General features: G+C 39.8%; 1 protein-coding gene across 3 annotated transcripts in view; it reads left to right on the top strand.

Moving 5' to 3' along the window:
* The window catches only part of ntrk3a (neurotrophic tyrosine kinase, receptor, type 3a), a 225,208-nt gene that overhangs the window by 167,957 nt on the left and 38,082 nt on the right, over positions 1–19,169 (top strand). For all 3 annotated transcript variants that reach the window (XM_067588663.1, XM_067588665.1, XM_067588664.1), the window contains one exon: positions 8,125–8,297. In XM_067588663.1, coding sequence (XP_067444764.1) covers positions 8,125–8,297 — 173 coding nt within the window. The remainder of the gene's footprint in view (positions 1–8,124; positions 8,298–19,169) is intronic.

Here is a 19,169-nt window from a genome sequence, read left to right as displayed (position 1 = left end):
ATCCTTTGTTCCCAAGAACATAAGGAGTTCATTTAGGTCGAGAACTATTCAGCTAGAGGCATTTATTGTGCCCAGTATGTGCATTGGCATGTTATGTTGAACGCATGGCCCCCATTTGGTGCATTGAAGTGCTGGACCCTACCGCTCTGCTGAAGCTGCTTAGGTTAGAGGAAGTAATAGGTGGGCAGCGGTGACTAACCTATAGCCGGTTGGGCTCAATGAGGCAGTCTGATGATGATGATGATGTCACAGCAGGGTGAACATTCACTGGGCTCCACCTACTGTACCCATAGAGTCCAGTAGAGGGAAGAGACTGTGTGAGATAGAACAAAGATTATGATATTGTAACCCTAGTTCTATAAGCACAGGCAGAATCCTCTACCTATGGACCCTGCTGCTACTGCACCATCTCCTGAAGCGGTTTTAGCATGAGAGCGGCGGTGAAGCGCTGCCTTATATACTGTGTGAGACACATGTAATTGGTGTGCTTAACTAGGGTTACAGTATCATAACCTTCAATTGTTCAGATGACATGACCATTTCAAAGACCCTAAACTCTGCAGCAATCTTCTCTTCAATGGACTTTATGTTTTGGGTTCTCTTGGCTTGAACTGATTATGGTAGGCAGTTCCCCCCTTGTGACAGATGACAATGATGGAAAGACGTCTAGGCTTGCCAATATCTATTCAAACTGGGCAAAATTTCATTGAAAAGATAGAGGTAGAAGTATTAAGGTCTGGATTACATATATCCTTTGTTTCAACAGCATTTTGTGAACTATATGCTAACATGTAGGAGGTTTTACAGGATCACCTGCACTAGGGGTGTGCCCGAATATAAATATGTTATTCAGCAAAATACAAATAGTGTGTTTTTCATGAATATTTGTTTCATACAAATATTTTAACAATGATTTGTTTCGGGGGAAAAAAAGAGCCAGTTTCTTGATGAATGTGATGAAGGTTTGTACACATTGATATCTGGACAAATTATTGCCTTAGTGTGATGATGCATTAAAGATGAATTAGTATTTCTAATACTTGTGTGACATGTAATTTCCTTTTTAGGATCACTGAAGTGTGGTTTGATCCCATCTCTAATTCAATCAGTAATTACTGTCACCAGCGATAGGTCCATGTTGTAGAGCATAGGGGAAACCAGAGTCCTTCTACTTCCTCAGCAGTTACCATGGTGCGTAGACTTCAGTAATGCTCAGATTGAATGTATTGTACCTTAGCAATGATCATAATTAACTCCTTCTGACTGGGTCCAGACTGCATGTTTCCTCCGGTGGTACCTTGGCTGGTAGCTATTACTCAATTGAGATGGAGGTAATATTTCTGTAGCCTTCATGTTTTACCAGTTTGAAAACCTGATGCAACCCTAAAGACAGTCTGAAAGTGTGCGTTCATGCAGTCAGCTGCAGGAAGGCCTCATGATGGTGTTTCAGTGACAGCTCATCAGAGGGTTGGTTAAGGACTGATTCAGTCACCTGCTAAGTCATTTTCATCCAGGCTCACTGCCCACTCAAGCACATATGTTAAGCTCTCCAATCCTTTGTGAGTGAAGGGATTTATGGTCTGGCAGTGTAAAGCTTTAAATGGCACTCAAAATGGTGAAATAATTTTTAAAATCTAAATAACAGACATTAACAAGGGCTAATTCTGATCTTTCACTATATATTGGTAGTTCTGAGGAATAATTGATCTGTAATTATAGCATTATACTCAGAATCACAGGAAGACGGGGCAAGAAACACTCAGCAGTCAGACAATCTGGGTTTTTACTCCCTTTATTTACAGTCTTATGGCATGGTCACGACATGGCTTAGCTTGGCATGCCATATATTGTTATTTCTAGGATAGGTTGGGCTACAAATCAATTTGGTACAACGCATATTTTGGGACTGTTTCAATGGATACGATTTGAGTTTTCTGCCTCTATGCTCGCATGTTTTCAACACACTACAAATATCTGTATTAGAGGTGGTGCAGAATCCAAATATGTTATTTGGCAAAGCATAAATAGTGGGTTTTTACAAACATTTATTTTGTACAAAACTTTTTTTAAATCATTTGTTTTCGGGAAGAAAAGAAAGGTCAAATACCAGCATGCAGGTCAGTTACATCGCTATTTCAGTCTCTCTCCTCTGCTCCGCTGTTACGTCTATCATTAGGTCTCAACTAGGGGAGTCACATCCACCTGCTACATGATGCACATTTCCTAATTTGGACATCATTCCCAGAGTTGGGGTTGTTCCCTAGAGATAAAGCTGAGCTACTGACACACACAAAGTGCTCTCAAGGGACTCTCCATAACCTGTTGTTCCCCTTTTCCTTTCCACAAAGTTAGGCTGTAAAAAATAGGCAAAAAATGAAAAGTGCAAAGCAATAATTGCCTTTGAAGTTCTTCCCTACACGTTACACGCTGTGTTGTCTCCGTGTTATGGGTGTATAAATACTTGCAGGTCCGTCTGTGCATTTGCTATGAACTAAGCTTTAGCTCAGTAGTTAGCACAATCGTCTATGATCTGGTAGATTTGAGATCGAGACCCAGTGTGGGGACCTCCTTTGTAAGATAGTTTATTCATAAACACTTATTACTTTTATTCCACTTATTATTTTAACTGTTAACATCCTACAATTAAAATCATGATTTTTACGCCTATTTCCACTTTTATTCAAATAGAAATACAAATACAAATAATTTTGCTGCCTCAACAAATATGGATACAAATACACATACTGTGAGTATTTGTATTTGTATACAAATACTGTGAGTATTTGTATTTGTACTCAGTGAGTGGTGTAGACCTTGTCTAGAGCCTTGGTTTATGTGTATGTGTGTGTTTGTTTTTCTTTATTTCATATATATGTTAACAAAATATATGTTTTACTGCATCTTTAACATATGCACACAGGTACATACTGCACTAATTCATGCACAGGTACCTACTGCGCATTACTGCATAGAGCAAGGCCGTATTCAGACCAAATCAGGCAATGCTGCCCACCGCCACTGGATGAAATGGAGGTGTGTGGGGGTGTGGGCATGTTTATTTGTGCTCTAGAACATAACCACTGTGAAACAATTAGAAAATAACGTTTTATTGATCTGATTCACTGGCTTTCTCACTACCAGGGCTTCCCCTCTTCATTCACTCTCCTGTTCACACACACACAGTGCTGCTGCCAGAAGAATCGCTGCACTGTGCTGCTCTGTCTTATCTGTCTGTGCCCTATCAGTGTCCTTCTTTTGCTCCCCTATGTTGTATGAACTATCAGTGTCCTCACAGGAAACATATTTCCCTGCCCCCCATGGTGCGGGAAATATCAAAGTTCTCTTAGGAAGTTTTCCCCTCTCCCATGTCATGCGAACTATCAGTGGTTCTTGCACTACTACCATACCTGCCAACATTCCCAATTTACACAGGAGTCTCCCTATTTTTAACCCTCTCTCCCACTGCCTCCTTAATACTATATATGCTGATCACTGGAGAGCCAGTGGAGCAGCAATCTTATTCCTTGACCCACAGAAGGCTTTCCACCAAGTTTAGTGGCCATGCATGTTTGAGTTACTGTATAGATTTGTGTTTGATGAATCATTTATATCCTGGATAAAACTGATATATGATATGTTCTATTTTTACTAATGGCGACGAGTCAACCATATTTCCTTTACACTGCTCAGTCCAGCAGGGCTGTCAAAATCTCCCCATTTTTCTCACATCAGCCCTCTTTAAAGAATTGGCCTCCATAATCTTGTTTTACCTCTGGAATTTTAAGAACCACAGGTTTTCGAAATCCATTTGCAAAACCTCAAGTCTGAAGGAAGATTGGGTTTATCTGTATTCAGACACTACTATTGGAAGAAAGCACAGCAGCAGCTTTACTTCATCAGACTGCTGAAGAAGGCCGGACTCAGATGTCAGCCCCTCACCCAGGCCTACAGAGGACTCACTGAAAGCATTCTCATCAACAGCATCACTGTGTGGGATGGAAACACCACCCAGTCTGAGAAGACATGTCTTCAATGAGTCTCAGAACTGCAGAAAGAATCATAGGTTCTGACCTCCCCTCCATGGACACGCTCTACACACAGTGCTGCAGGAGAAAAGCACAGAGCATTCTCAGTGATCGACACCACCCAGATCACTCTCTGTTAAGGTGGAAGGACTCAGGATACAGCCTTAGATCCCACAGGCCAGAGAGCATCACCATTTACAAGGCACACTTCCACAACAGCTTTTTTCCAGCCACTGTCACAATGATTGCAAAGGAGATACCGTATTCAGACCAAGTCAGGTGTGGTGGCATTTTCCTCCCATTTCCTCCCATTGAAGTAGTGTGTTTAGGCTGCAGGGGTTTTGGCTGTAGTGGTGCCATACTGGCCTTCGGCGAGAAAGTTGATCCAGAGTCAACTTTTGGAGAAACACAACCCAACGTCACACTGCAGTGGCCAATCACAGCTGACGATCAGACTGATCAGACCTGTACAACCCTGCCATGAGGGAGGACAAAGAAGTTACTAGGAGGAGGGAGGACATTTCTCTTTGTTTGATAACATGAAAAGTAAAGTCAGACTTTGCTGTCGGCTTTCCGACTCATTTCTATTCAATTTCAATTCTAAACCAGTTTAGTAGTGTTCTGAGTCTGCAAGAGACATCTGTACAAACACTTTTTTCAACCACCCCTTTTTACCTTACTTTTTTCTTGTGGTAGGACAAAACCTACCTGTAGGGAGAAGGTTCTAATTTATATTGAAGACCTCTATGTAGATAGACAATTTATATCATTCAGTCTGCTGAGAGAGAAATTTCAGCTGCCTCCCTCAAATTACGTCCAATCCAAGATAACTTTGTAACTTTGAATCCCTTCCAGGGACGCATACATTTTTTGACTATCTTTTATCTTAAAGAACCCTCCTGACTCCATGCATCTTGTCTCTAAGTTTGAATGTTTGTTTGATGGTTGTACTATAGCCTCTACTGTGAAAATCAGGGAGGCTTTGAAAGGGGAACTGTGCATTGAGTTATCTGATGTTGTATGGGATAAGAGTCTGTCTCTAATACAGTCTGGCTCCATTAACAGTTGACACCAGCTAATCCAGTTCAAAGTTTTTGACCATCTTCACTATTCTAAATCCAGGTTGCACAAGATTTACCCTTCTGTCTCATCACTGTGTGAAAGATGTGTGTGGAAGAAGTGATAGAGGGTGCACTGTCTCACATTTTCTGGCTCTGCCCTTCACTTACTGGATTCTGGCCCAAAATATTCAATTGGTACTCAAAGGCCTATAAAAGAACTGGACTTGCCATCTTCAGCTGCTCACAATTCACTCTGTGCATGCAACAGTACTTGATGCTGGGGATGAGTGTCGCCAAAAGACTCATTTTGAGGGAATGGAAATTATCCTCTCCCCCTTCCTTGGCTTGGATGGTTGGTGGACATAATTTCAGTCATACAGACGGAAAGACTCAGGTTCTTGAGAACCAGTTCAATTAAAAAATTCTCAGCTTTCTGGGACCCATTTCTTGCTTACCTAGATGAGGCATGGGGGAGGATGAGTAACTCACCCAGCTAATTTCTCATGGCCCTTGTTTGAGATTTAATGCATAGCACTGTTAAGCACTCTGTACAACTAGTAGCCTTTACTATTTTATTTTATTTTTTTGCACATCTGAGTTTACTTGTTACTTGACTGTTGATTTGTCTCATTGTGAAAGTACATTATACAAGGCAGTTGGAGCAGCTTACAATATGAATATTATATCAGCAGAAGACCTCTCAGCATTAACAAGGGGTGAGATGGAAGGGAAAAAAGAGCTCTGAGAGAGAAAGAGAAGATATCTTTTGGAGATAAACAAGAGGGTAACCATGGCAGCAGTACTGCTATTAAAGCTATTAACAGTAATCGAAGCATTTCAACCAATTATTGTCATTCACGGAAGATTGTTCATCCTCTCTGTCTCATGACTGGATGTTGTTTTTCTGAGTTAGATTTGTCTCACTCTGCTCTGATCTCACAGAACCTTTTTGTCTATTTAAAGAAAGCAGAACATGCTGTAGTGTTAAGGGCAAGAAATAAGGAGGATGGTGAAAGACAAAAACAAATGTTGAGTGGGAATGCAAGTGGAAGGGATGAGAGAAAATGAAGGAGAAGGATTAGAAGGCAGCAGTAAACATATATTTGCTTGTACTGTCTGTATTTACAGGTTGTTCCTCTACTGGGGCCAGTCTATATCCACTAACCGATTGAATACCTAAGATTGAGCTATTTTACACTGTGTTGTGGCATTTTAAAGTGCATGTTTGCATATAAAATGTATAGAAGACATAGGACATAGGACAGCAATAAACCACCTCAACTGAGCATACAAGTTTGCTTTTGACCTTTGGAAAAGTATGTGTGGCAAAGAAATCTCAACTCAAAGGTCCACTCACTAGCTTTTCTGGAGGAGTTGGTCCAGGGTTTCACTGTTGTAGTGTTCCCTACAGTTGTCGCATGTGATGTCATAATGATGTCATACAACATTTTCTGTCAGGGGTGTCATGTCTTTGGGGTGTACCAACAGAGATCTTAAGGTGTTGAATAGTTTGTGGTAAGCAGTGATTCCTCATGACTTTAAAGCAGCATTCAGATGGGAGATTCAGCCGGTGAGTTGAAAGTGAGGCAAAGATACTGCGAGAGGTGAAGAAGAGTCATAAACTGTCCTCCTTCTTGGAGTCATAACAAATCTGAACACACAGACATGAAACACATACTGATATAATTCAATGTGACTTACATTTCCCAAGGATATGATTATAGCTGATGTCCATTACCAATAAACTTCCATAAATCCACTTAGAAACCAGAGAAGTTTTTCTTTTGTATCAAAGTAATCCAGTGATAGTTTTCTGTATATCCATGAGTACACTGCAAACAGGAACTGCTAATAGCTAATTCAGTGTACTCTTAATGGCACCTGTTTGCCAAAATGTAAACAAATACGGTGTAAAAACATGTCTGAAAGACAACAGCAGTACCTACCTGTAGCTGACATTACAATAGCCTAGTTGATGAGCGTTTATGGGGTCTTGCTCTCCTGATGCTTTTATTTTTTCATCATATTGGTTCCCACATAGGCCTATATGTTGGTGTTAGAACGTTTCCATCTGTCTGATTAGCAGAAACATTTTGACTTACACTCCTTTTTCACACACACAAACAAAAATAGATGGACAAAAAGTTCCTCACATAGAAAAAACTCAAAGATCTACTTTAAAATAAAAGGGCATCGCTATGGACATGATTTAAATTATAGAAGGACCAGTGTGTTTGCTGAAAATCAGTAGGTAATTGAATCATTTTACTGCCACCAATTCCTCCTGTCTATTTGGCACGCCAGTGTATTCAACAACATCTCTGGTTCACATCCTGCCAGGGACCTTAGTTGCATTTCGTTTCCCATCTTTTTCTGCCCAAATCTGCTTTCATGTCTTTAATTATAACTATCAATTATAGGCATTAAAATGTCCAAAAATAATGAAAAACAAAGCTATAAACTGCTTACGTACCTTTTTGTTTGTAAATCAGTGGTGTACTGTATTATGTATAACAGCTGGATGAAAACTGACTCATAGATCTCTCCAAAATTGTTTGAAGAAAAGATCTTGTGAAGGAAACATGAGAGTAAGAGTTTGTGTCTATTCTGTGTGTTCCTATAGTGTAATTTACTGACATTTCTAAAGGATCATTGTTTTCATTTTTTTTTTCAGTGGTTTGTCTTTAAAGTATCAGTTATTCAACAGTCCTGTTTTCCAGTCTGCACACTCCTCTTCATTCTGTTGTTTTTTTCATTTGTCCCACACTAAATTGCACCTTTTACTGTTACAAGAATATACTTGTGTCTTTACTGCAGATGTTTGCTACAGTAAACTACAGCGATGGTCCAAGTGAGAGGAATGGAATATAACAATAGGAGAGATACAGGAGGGAGGGATGTTACCATGGCTACTGCAGGGGTACCACTGCAGGATAGATACAGGATGGAGGACTATCACTACGGCTACCAAAGCATAACACTTGATTTGGTCATGATTTGGTCATACGAAATCTCTCTCTCTCTTTCTCACTCTCCAGACTCTGAAGGACCCCACTCTTGCAGCCAGGAAGGATTTCCAGCGTGAGGCTGAGTTGCTGACCAACCTCCAGCACGAGCACATAGTGAAGTTTTATGGCGTGTGTGTGGACGGAGACCCTCTCATCATGGTCTTTGAGTACATGAAACACGGCGATCTCAATAAGTTTCTCAGGTGAGCTCAGCAGACATACAACAGGTGGTGGAGGAGGCTGTGAGTTATGACTGCGACAGCCCTTCCTGTCCAGAGGCTGTGGACTTCATGTTGAGTAGATCTGAAGGGATGAAAGTGCAACTATCCAAAGTAATCTAGTATTTCCTCACAGTACTGCAGTTTCATAAACAATAATGTAATATACAAGGTCATAAACACCAATCAGCCACAACACTGCCTGCGTAATATTGTGTAGGTCTCCCTCATGCCACCAAAACAGTTCTGACCCCTCAAGGCATGGACTAAACAAGACCTCTGAAGGTGTCCTCTGGTATCTGGCACTAAGACATTAGCAGCAGATCCTTTAAGTCCTGTAGGTTGCGAGGTGGGGCCTCCATGGATCGGACTTGTTTTTCCAGAACATCCCACAGATGCTCGATCGGATTAAGATGTGGGGAATTTGGAGGCCAGTGTTCCTCAAACCATTCCTGAACAGTTTTTGCAGTGTGGCAGGGTGCATAATCCCGCTGAAAGAGGCCACTGCCATCATGGAATACCGTTGCCATGAAGGGGTGTACTTGCTCAGCAACAATGTTTAGGTAGGTGGTATGTTTTAAAGTAACGTCCACATGAATGCCAGGACCCAAGGTTTCCCAGCAGAACATTGCCCAGAGCACTGCCTCTGCTAGCTTGCATTTTCCTATACTGCATCCTGGTGCCTTCTCTTCCCCAGGTAAATGATGCATACGCACCTGGCTGTAAACATGATGTAAAAGAAAACATGATTCATCAGACCAAGCCACCTTCTTCCATTGCTTCATGGTTCAGTTCTGATGCTCATGTGCCCATTAGGCACTTTTGGTGGTGGACAGGGGTCAGCATGGGCACTCTGACCAGTCTGTGGCTAGCCAACATTAACTTTTTCAGAAATTAGTAGCTCTCCTGTGGGATCAGACCAGATGGCCTAGCCTTCGCTCTCCATGCACATCATTGAGCCCTGGGCGCCCATGACCCTGTCACCAGTTCACCGGCTGTCCTTCCTTGGACCACTTTTTGTAGGTACTGACCACTGCAGGTACTGAACACCCCACAAGACCTGCCGTTTTGGAGATACTCCGACCCAATCGTCTAGCCATCACAGTTTGGCTTTTGTCAAAGTCACTCAGATCCTTACACTTGCCCATTTTTCCTGCTTCCAACACATCAACTTGAAGAACTGTCTGTTCACGTGGTGCCTAATATATCCCACCCCTTGACAGGTGCCATAGTAACAAAATAATGAATGTTGTTCACTTCATCTGTTAGTGGTTTTAATGTTGTGGCTGATCAGTATATAATTCATTCTGTCTTATTTATATGCAACATTATGCAGCAATGTATTCAAAGACAAAACATTATCTTGTCCATAGAGAGTTGAAGTGAAGGTGTACAGTTCTGTACCAGAAGCAAGAAAACCTTATTCAAAATGCTATTGACATATGTAATAATGACAATAACTTAAAATCCACCTTTGGAACACAGGCTTACTCAAAGGTATGTCATGTTGTTCACTGCATTTTTTAAGATAAGGATGGTAATTTGAAAAAAAAAATCTAATAGTTTTTTATTTAATATTTATGCTTTTAACAGCCTTTAACAAACCCCATTTCCCATAAGCCCTAGGTCATCACAGGTTAAACATCATGGCTTGACAGATGGACAGAGACCATGATGGGCAAGTCGAGGGGTCTCAGTTAGTTTAGACATGTCTGTAATAACAGCATGACAGCAAGGACTGAACGGTGTAAATGACAGCAGAGATTATAGCTGAAAAGTTGAAAAATGACATTTGAATCATCATTTTGGTGAATTTTTTGGATATGAATGAAGCCAAGTTACGATAATGTGAGTACCCACGCTGCTGCACTAGTAAATTTTCATGGGAGTTTTTTCTCTGCTCACAAACTAATTGTTGTTTAACTTTGTTAAATCCATAAAGGTTTCAGCTTCTAATAGTAGCTGCTGTAGCGGAGCTAATTTGGCTTAGAATATGGAAAGTAAACTCAGGACAGGGGGGAGAAAAACGTTTTACTCTGGATGGAGGGCCAAAACAAAGAGAAGAAGATGCATTTATGAATTAAGATGGCTTAGTGTGGACATGGTTTGAATTACAGAAGCTAGAGAGGACATGATATCAGGACTTCGCCTCTCTATACAAGGGACTTCACAGGGAGGATAAGTGTGAAGTGCCTGTCATCTGTTTTTCATGATTTATTGCAAAAAAATAGACAGAGCTATCATAACAACAAAATGTGTGAGAATAGTTGCTGAAGGCCAGACATTTTGCTAGTAAATGATATGAAAGAGTGAAAATACATATGATCAAGTGTTGCAATGACTTAACCAACAGTAGAGAGGAAGGATCCATCACAAATATAGCAGATACTAGCTCGATAGCGATAGTCATGCACTGGGTCTTTGTTATATATGTCTTTGTATATATTGTGTATAACAGTTGAGTTAGTATAAACTGTGTCATCAGTGTCAGCAGCTGTGTTGGTAAGAAACCATTGGGCCCAAATTACTTCTTGACAGCTTGACATTTAGGATTATATAATTTGTATAATGTTGACAAATGATTGATTTATATAATATAGAAATGTATTTCATTAATAACAGCTTGGACAAGCAATGTCACACACACAGTGCAGATAAAAACAGTCTGTCTCAAATGTTCTAATTTCAGCAGACACTGAGGCACATTTAGCCGGACTCTAGCTCCCATTATTACTTCCATTCTGCTGTGCCGTTACCCTGTTGAATCTAAGCTATGAACATAGACTTGCTGTTGAATGTTTGTGGAGTCTAAAGCTAAAAAAGGAATGCCTCTGTAAATACACATTACATGTAAACCACTGTGTTATCAGCCATGTTAACACAGTGAAGGTAGTATCCTCTTATTCTGCTCTTGCAATGTGTACTTACATTTTCTCAGTGACATAAATTGCCTTTTTTATTTTATTTCTCAGAGGTAATGTCTATTAACAAAGACCGTGCATGTGCTTGCCAGAAATTCATTTGGAATATCCTTAAAATCAAATCCCAGTAGAGAAGTGTCCGGGAACTGTCAGTCATTACTGCGTTAAAATACTTAATAGGGCTTGGAAGTTGTTGTAGCTAATATTTAGAAGTTGGGAATTTGCCATAGCTGTGTACTTGGCAGTGTGACTCATGAACCCCGGAGACCTGCCTGTATATTGCTGCCTGTCTTTCTGCTTGTGAACATTTCAAGGCTAATAAGCATGCTTCTACCATGGTCTGGGTGAATACTCTGTTCTGATTGGCCGGCAGATGTGTATCAAAACGGTTTAATGCACACGTAGTTTGGCTCACGTTTAATCACCATTTAAATTCATCCAACTTATAACCATAGCAACATTAAAGAGCTGTCAAAGCTTACTCATTATGAAGTTTTGAAGAATGGGACATCGTGGAGGAAAAAGAAATGGAGAAGAAATGAAAGAAACCAAGCGAAAAATGGCACAAGGAACTGACACTTGAAGAGCTTAAAATGATAGAAGAAGAGAAGGATGAGATTAATATATAAAAAAGGCAAGGCAAATTTGGCAGTTAATATACTACCAAAAACAAAACTACACTGATTCGGGGACATACTCTGCGGTTATGCTTAATGACACTCACGACAATAGTAAGCTCTTGCTTCATAACCTATTGATTTTGAGTGCAAAATTTTCATTCAAAATTTGAAAAAATGCTTTTATTTTATATTGTTGGCAAATGACCATGGTATAAGTGGAGTAATCAATTTGTAGGTGTGCATTAAATGGTTTTAAGGCACTTCGCGTCGGGTGGTCCTTTGCCTCTACGTCGTGCTTTAAAACTGTTTAACACACACCTACTCGTTGTTAATTATCCCTTACACATTTGTAGCAGTATGTGTGCACTGAGTGCTACATGTAAAAATATTTCTGAAGCAGGGTAGCTCTGCAGGGTAGTTCAGTATACAGGGAGTTCTGTTGAACACATACCTACATATCAGCTGTTCATTTATAGTTTGACCTCCAGATAAAGTGGTTTACATAATCTAGATAAACTGTTGGTTGTTTATAACTGATACAATGATGGCTAATATTAAGAAAAAGACCCAAATTGTAATAACCTGGAATTTAAATAAACATAGTAACACCACAATGTAAAACAAATAATCCATGAGTTTAAGTAAATGTCCTGCATTCACCACTTTAGTAAAAGTACAGTACCAGTCAAAAGTTTGGACACACTTTCTCATTCAAAGGAATGGAAAGGTCCAGACTTTTGACTGGTACTGTATGTTTTAAGATGTATGTAAAATACTCTTTGAACAATAATGTGTGTCTGATATGGTTTTTCCATACAAAAAAAGTTCAGTTATGTTGTTGAAATCCTTAAAATTATATCTACCCCTTCTCCCTCATTAACAGTTCCAGAATCTATGAATATGCAAATATATTTAATTTCAGGAGTTGAACTGCTGGACACAAGATGTCTCATACTTCACTGTAAAGTCCATTCTCAATGAATGTGTACTGCAGGCTTCAAGTTTCCACATCACACTTGTGTAAGTTGCATACTGGACCATGATTGGCTCCAAACTAGTTGTGATGTCACAAATCCTGCTCATAGGCCTGCCCCTTTAAACCTCTTAAAAGTTCAATGAGCACAGAGAAACTTTCCACTTTCAGCAGATCATTGTGAAAACAGCCTTCTAGTGTCAAACTCTGCACACACATCATTCTGCATAGTGAAGCTCAAACATCCAACTGAAGGAACAAGAAGAAAAACATATTTTTGAGTGAAGGGGGATTTTAAATATTAAAAGTAGTAAAATGATTTATTATGCAGAGTGGCTGTCAGTATCACAGCCATTGATGGAGGAAGTATTCTGATGTTTAATTTAAGTAAATGTAGACATACCGTTGTTATATTATATGGATGGATTATTATTACTGATGCATTACTGTGCATGCAGCATTTCATGTGGGTGTTGCAGAAGTAAAGCTGATTTTTACTACTTTATAAACTGTTGGGTAAGTTATTCTGTAACAATGCATACAGTACAGTAGAGTTCTCGTGTGTGTAAAACCTTAATTTTCAAAGTGACCAGTAGTTATAACTGTCATATAAATATAGTGTAATAAAAAAAGCAACATTCCCCTTACATAGTGGAGTATAAAGTAACAATAAAAAGGGAAATACTAAAGTAGGTACCTCAAAATTGTACTTAAGTGTGTAAAGTCTTAGTGTGTGTAAGTTAGTCCCCTGTTGTGTCCTATTCATCTTTTTGACTTGACTTCCTTTGACTTTGTTGAGTTTACTGTGATATTAAAGCTCTTCATCGGTCCTGTCCAGCAATTGAAATACTGCAAAAAAGTCACTTTCAACCTGACCTCATTATTACATGAAGAAAGACTGCAGAGGTTGACCACAGCTGCCAGGTCTGTGAATGGCACAAAGAGCAATGTGTTAGCTTGTAGACACTGAGTGATGGATGGCCCTGTCTGCAGGTTGATACCTTATTTTGAACCTTGTCAGCAGACCATGACCACCTACTTGTTAAGTACCATTCCCTCACTTTGCTTCTCTAAAGGTGAAATCCCCGCTGATTCCTGCCAGCCTGTATATGAAAAATGTTTTTAGTGAGCTGCCTGTTACAAAGTTATAAAGTGGTGCTGTCTGTTAGGAAGTTATGAATATAATTGACAGACTGTACTCTGGCTTCAAATATTGTCACTATAGTCAATGTGCCTCACTGTGGGAGCCTTGTTAGAGCTCTGTCATGTGCCATGCAAGTGTGTTATACAGTGATTGATAAATGAGCCTGTCTGCTAGAGTGACAGACTGACATGGGGAACTGTTACACCCAGAGCATTATGTAAAATGCAGTCAGCCTTAAGTAAAAATATTACCCATACTGTGTCCTCCAGTGTATAACTGCTTAAGCTACCCCTTGCATGGTTATTGATGGCTGAGACAAAGAAAATAGATAGACATAGAAGTGTCCCATATTTGTAAATCAGTGTGTTCACAGAACTGGTGACACCATCAGGTTAAAAATGTATCTTCACCAACAGTTCGGATCATCGAAAAGATTCCTTAAAATTAATGAATGGAAAACTTACCCAAAAATTTGCTGTGGATAGTTATGGTCCCCAGAGGATAAATCCTAGAATTTTGGTGACCCTGTCACCTTTCATCTGGAAACACAGTGGGAGGATATTTACACTATTACTAGTTTGGTTTTTGCCTCCGTTGTTAAGACATTTTCACTGTGTGTTTGGTCATGTGACTAAGCATGACACGAGAATCAAAACCGGTGCAGTCTCCAGCAACAGCCCTGCACTTTGGCTCAACAGCAAAGTCTTATCATTTTCTTTCAGGTAAAAAGCGTTGCATCATTGGCAAAATGAAAGAAACGGATCAGGCCAGAGTTCCACGGTAAAGGACTATATTGGAATTGGGTCCTGCAGGACCCAACACAAATCTTGTGGGAGCAGGCGGTTTTAACTTTGGTGCAGGTGGGAGTGGGCGGTCAAAAAATAAACCGCAGGTCCCGAGATTTAGCCTGTGCTGCAACTCTCACAGAGCCAGGCTGAGTGCTCAGTCAGCGCTCCTACTGGTGCACTCTGACACCGTTACTTGCTGCTGCTCCTCCTCATACACCTCGCCACCTGCTGCTGCAACCTGCCAACTTCACCTGAACGAGCAAAGAACAGAAACACAAAAGAATGCATGCATATTGCATTATGTGAACCTGCAGGTATTTACTGCTTTTGTGCTCTTTTAGGAAGTAATGGAGGAGTTAAGCTTGCATCAAGTTGCATGCCATCATCATTAGGAGAGCTAGTCCTGATCAGTCTGTTAAAAGACACAGGGGAATGAAACAAAATAAAACAACCTCAGCAAAACAAACAACTACAGCCAAAAACACATGTTCTAAAATAAGAAGTAGGCTAAAATAAATAAGTAGTTTACTGAGTCAATTATAGCTCAGGGTTTGATTAATTTCTCTCACACCTTAGATGGATACAAGTTTAAATAGTATTGCAGTGGTGACTTTGAATGTAAATAGCATTTAGAACCCCATTAAAGGATATAAAATCTTGCATGCATCTCAAATCCCTTATATGTGATGGCTATGTTACTTAAATTTTGAACAGTTGGAAAGCTTAAAACAACAATGGTCTACAGGTAACCAAGGTAGTAGAGGTTTAAGCATCTTAATTTCCAAAAATATAGCATTTAAACTGTCTAATGTACACACAGACCATGAGGGGAGATATACAACCCCAAACCAGAAAAAGTTGGGACGGCATGTTAAAAAAAAAAAATGTCATCTTGAAGGCAGCATATGTTGCTCCAAAATTTCTATGTACTTTTCGGCATTAATGGTGCCATTGCAGAAGTGTAAGTTACCGTTGCCAAGGGCACTGACACAACCCCATACCATGACAGACCCTGGCTTTTGGACTTGTTGCTGGTAACAGTCTGGATGGTTCTTTTCTTATTTGGTCCAGAGCACATGGCATCCATTTATCCCAAAAAAGAGCTGAAATACTGATTTGTCTGACCGCAATACACGTTTCCACTGTGTGATGGTCCATTCCATTTGATAGAATCGAATGGCCTTATCTGTATTATACTTTTAAAAAGTTTGGCTTTCAAGGTTCATTAGTTGGGTTAAGGCCCTTTAGTGTGCCTAACATTCATCACTCAGGACTGATGGCCTAATTTCAGTCTTTTCCTCTTCAACGTGGAATAAGGCAAGGATGTCCTGTCAGTCCCTTATTTTTCATTGTTGCTCTTGAGCCTTTAGCCTGTGTGATCTGCGGTAGAATAGGTATACATGGCATGAACCTACAGAACATGGATATAATTATAAATTAACATGTGTATGTGGATGACATATTACTCATCTTAGTAGACCAGTATCTTCCTAACAAGCAGTTCTCAAATTAATCAATACCTCTGGAAGATTTTCAGGGTATAATATTAACTAGAATTAAATTGAGGCAATGGCTCTCAATTTCCATACATATAGGTCTGATTTTTGGGATAAAAATGAATGGGATGAAATATTTAGGAGTAAACATTACATCCCCTGTAACAAAAATATTCAGTCTGAATGGTCCTATCATCCTCTGTACAGTGAAGGATGACATTAATAGATTGACAGCTTTTCTACTATCTCTATGGGACAGAGCTGAAATTTTGAAAATGAACATGTTATATATTATCTTCTATTCCTCTTAAATTTACCCTTCACTCAATTCATTTGGAATAAAAATGCATACATCAAAAATACATACAAAAAAATAATTATCCCAAGAACTAAAGGGGGCCTAGGAATTCCGGATGTGTTTAACTGCTAGGTCTCGTATAATGCAAGGTATCCATTAGGAACATTATCAAGTGGGCAGTTGGCACTTGGCCAACACACTTGCAATGTAACAGTTTTTAATGTGTTATTTGAAAAAGAGGAGGAGGAAGGAGAAATTCCTCTGCCTCCGACTGAGTCTACCAGACTCATCAGCCCACGAGGTCAGCCTGGCCGCTCTCTCCCTGGCTGTACAGCGCTTTCTCCCGGTCAGCCTTAGGCGGATTCACCCATATCCGCGGCATGTAAGGGTGCTGGGATTTGCTGCAGCCTACAGGTTGCTGGCAGCCTATAGGCCCATTTGTGTTGTTGCAATAATTATTTTTTTATGTCGTGTGTGAGCTGGTCCAGCAAAAATAGACGCTGCTTGTAAAGATAGCGGAGTGGGGAAAAGAACCAGGTGTGAGGTGTGCGGCTCACAGACCTGGTTAATACATACCTATTAAAATTGTCTCCAGCAAGCCTGACTACTAAAACCTGTAGTTATCAACTTGGCAGGACAAAGGAAACCCTCCAGAGGAAACAGAATTGAACTTCTAGCTTCTGAAATACATTTTTTAGACAGCTCTGATGGAGCTGAGGTTCAGGAGGACGGCTACTTTACTTGAAACATTTTCACTGTATGAACGTGGACAGTGTGTGTGACCTTTTGGATGTGTAGAAGAATACAGAACATTAATTAACATTAGATCCTGACTGATCCTGTCAGCATGTTGAGAGATTTAACTATTCAAAATAGTTAGGCTTCTGTGTCTTGTGCGTAAATGCATCTCTCTCAATGGGGAGATACACTTATTGTTTCTGCTGTGGTGGGATCACTGCAAGTATTTAATAAACTCAAACATTTTTTTGGAGGGGGTATTTAATAGTCAGTACCCCCACACCTTGCTGGCTGTGGGTTCACCAGCTGATTTATGTGTTTATTTACGAACCACATTCACAGCCAAATTTGTATGTATTTCCCTGCACAGCCAGGAATGGAAAAACAATCATCACAGTGGTATTGATTGTTTTGTTCTTAGAATAGAGTGTAAGAACGCAAAATGTGCACATTTGTGTTTTCATGAGCTGACCGGTACTGAAGCATGGCTGTATAATGAATGCAACAGGGAAATGTTACATGCAGTGGTGGACAAAGTACACAACTCCATTACTTGAGTAAAGTATAGAAATTCCTGGTCAAATATTACTCCAATACAAGTGAAAGTTGTTTTTTCCATATGCACATTTGCATAGCTCTGAACATGTGACAAGTACACAAGATGTCACGTACCCACCCACCCATCATCTCCATACCCCAACCCTCCCCCACCACCCCACAGTTTTTTGTTGTATACTATATTTTCTAGCAGACAGTTGCACAGACAGCACAGAAGCAGAGCACACAATTGACAACAAATTAAAGATATTTTGGAAATGTATGATGACTAGTTGATAGAAACTAGATTTATTCCAAAACCCACAATAATGGGTAACTCAGAGTAAACACAATTTCTCTGAATGCATATATTGACCACGCACAATATATATATATATATATATATATATATATATATATATATATATATATACACATTATAAAAAGTGTTCCTAATTGGATTAAGTAAATCTTATATTAGACAAGCTCAGAAATACATGTATTGAGTTTGAAAGTGTAACACAGATGACAAATGGATTTTAATCTAAACATATAAACCTGCCAGTATAAAACTGAGTTCTGTGTTTCAGAGAACCAGAACTTAACACTGGACCAGCTTAAAACTTCTTGGTATATATTTGTACATTCTGTAGGTTGAGGAGTGAGTAAAGCATTTTGCCTATGCATCATCAGGCTCATTTGTCATAAGAATTTACACTGTTATTTCCACTCCCATCTGAGTAGATGAAAGTTGACCTTTTTTTTTATTTGCTGTCATGGCTCACTGTGTGAAACCATGCAGCAGCTAATTTTACGTCAGTGTTTGTGGCCTGCTTCAGTGCAGTGCAGGCTGTGAGTGTGTGTGAGCTGCTCTGTGATCGATAGATGAGGCTGCTTGAAAGAGCAAAGCTCTAGACAAATAGACAAACAGAGAATCAGGAGGGAGACATTACATCCACTGTGTTCTCTGCTGCAGCTGAGGATGTCTGAGGAAACTCATTCAGTTTACACTACTTTGTTGGATCTGCGGTCCAAACACACAGGGAACAAAGCTGTCAGCTCTGCTAGCACTCCCATCTTACACACTGAAGTGAAACTAGGGTTCAAGCAACAAGCTGACCATGCCATTGATGTGTTAGTGGAAACAGGGAGTTACACAACAGGCCAGCTGGCTTCGCTACAAACATAAATTCTTCAAGTATGGTTTTGTATAAAATGTGAAGCATTGTTTCTTGACTAGCAAAGATCATGATACAGTACAAATTGATTTCATTCAAAAAACAAAAGCAATTTTATTGTTTTATGATCATTTTAAATTAACAATTTGTATGAAAAAAACTCC

This window comes from Thunnus thynnus, chromosome 5, assembly GCF_963924715.1.
Source record: "Thunnus thynnus chromosome 5, fThuThy2.1, whole genome shotgun sequence".
Taxonomy (NCBI): Eukaryota; Metazoa; Chordata; class Actinopteri; order Scombriformes; family Scombridae; genus Thunnus; species Thunnus thynnus.
The sequence above is the reverse complement of the archived record's forward strand: the minus strand, read 5'-3'. Positions and strand labels throughout refer to the sequence as shown.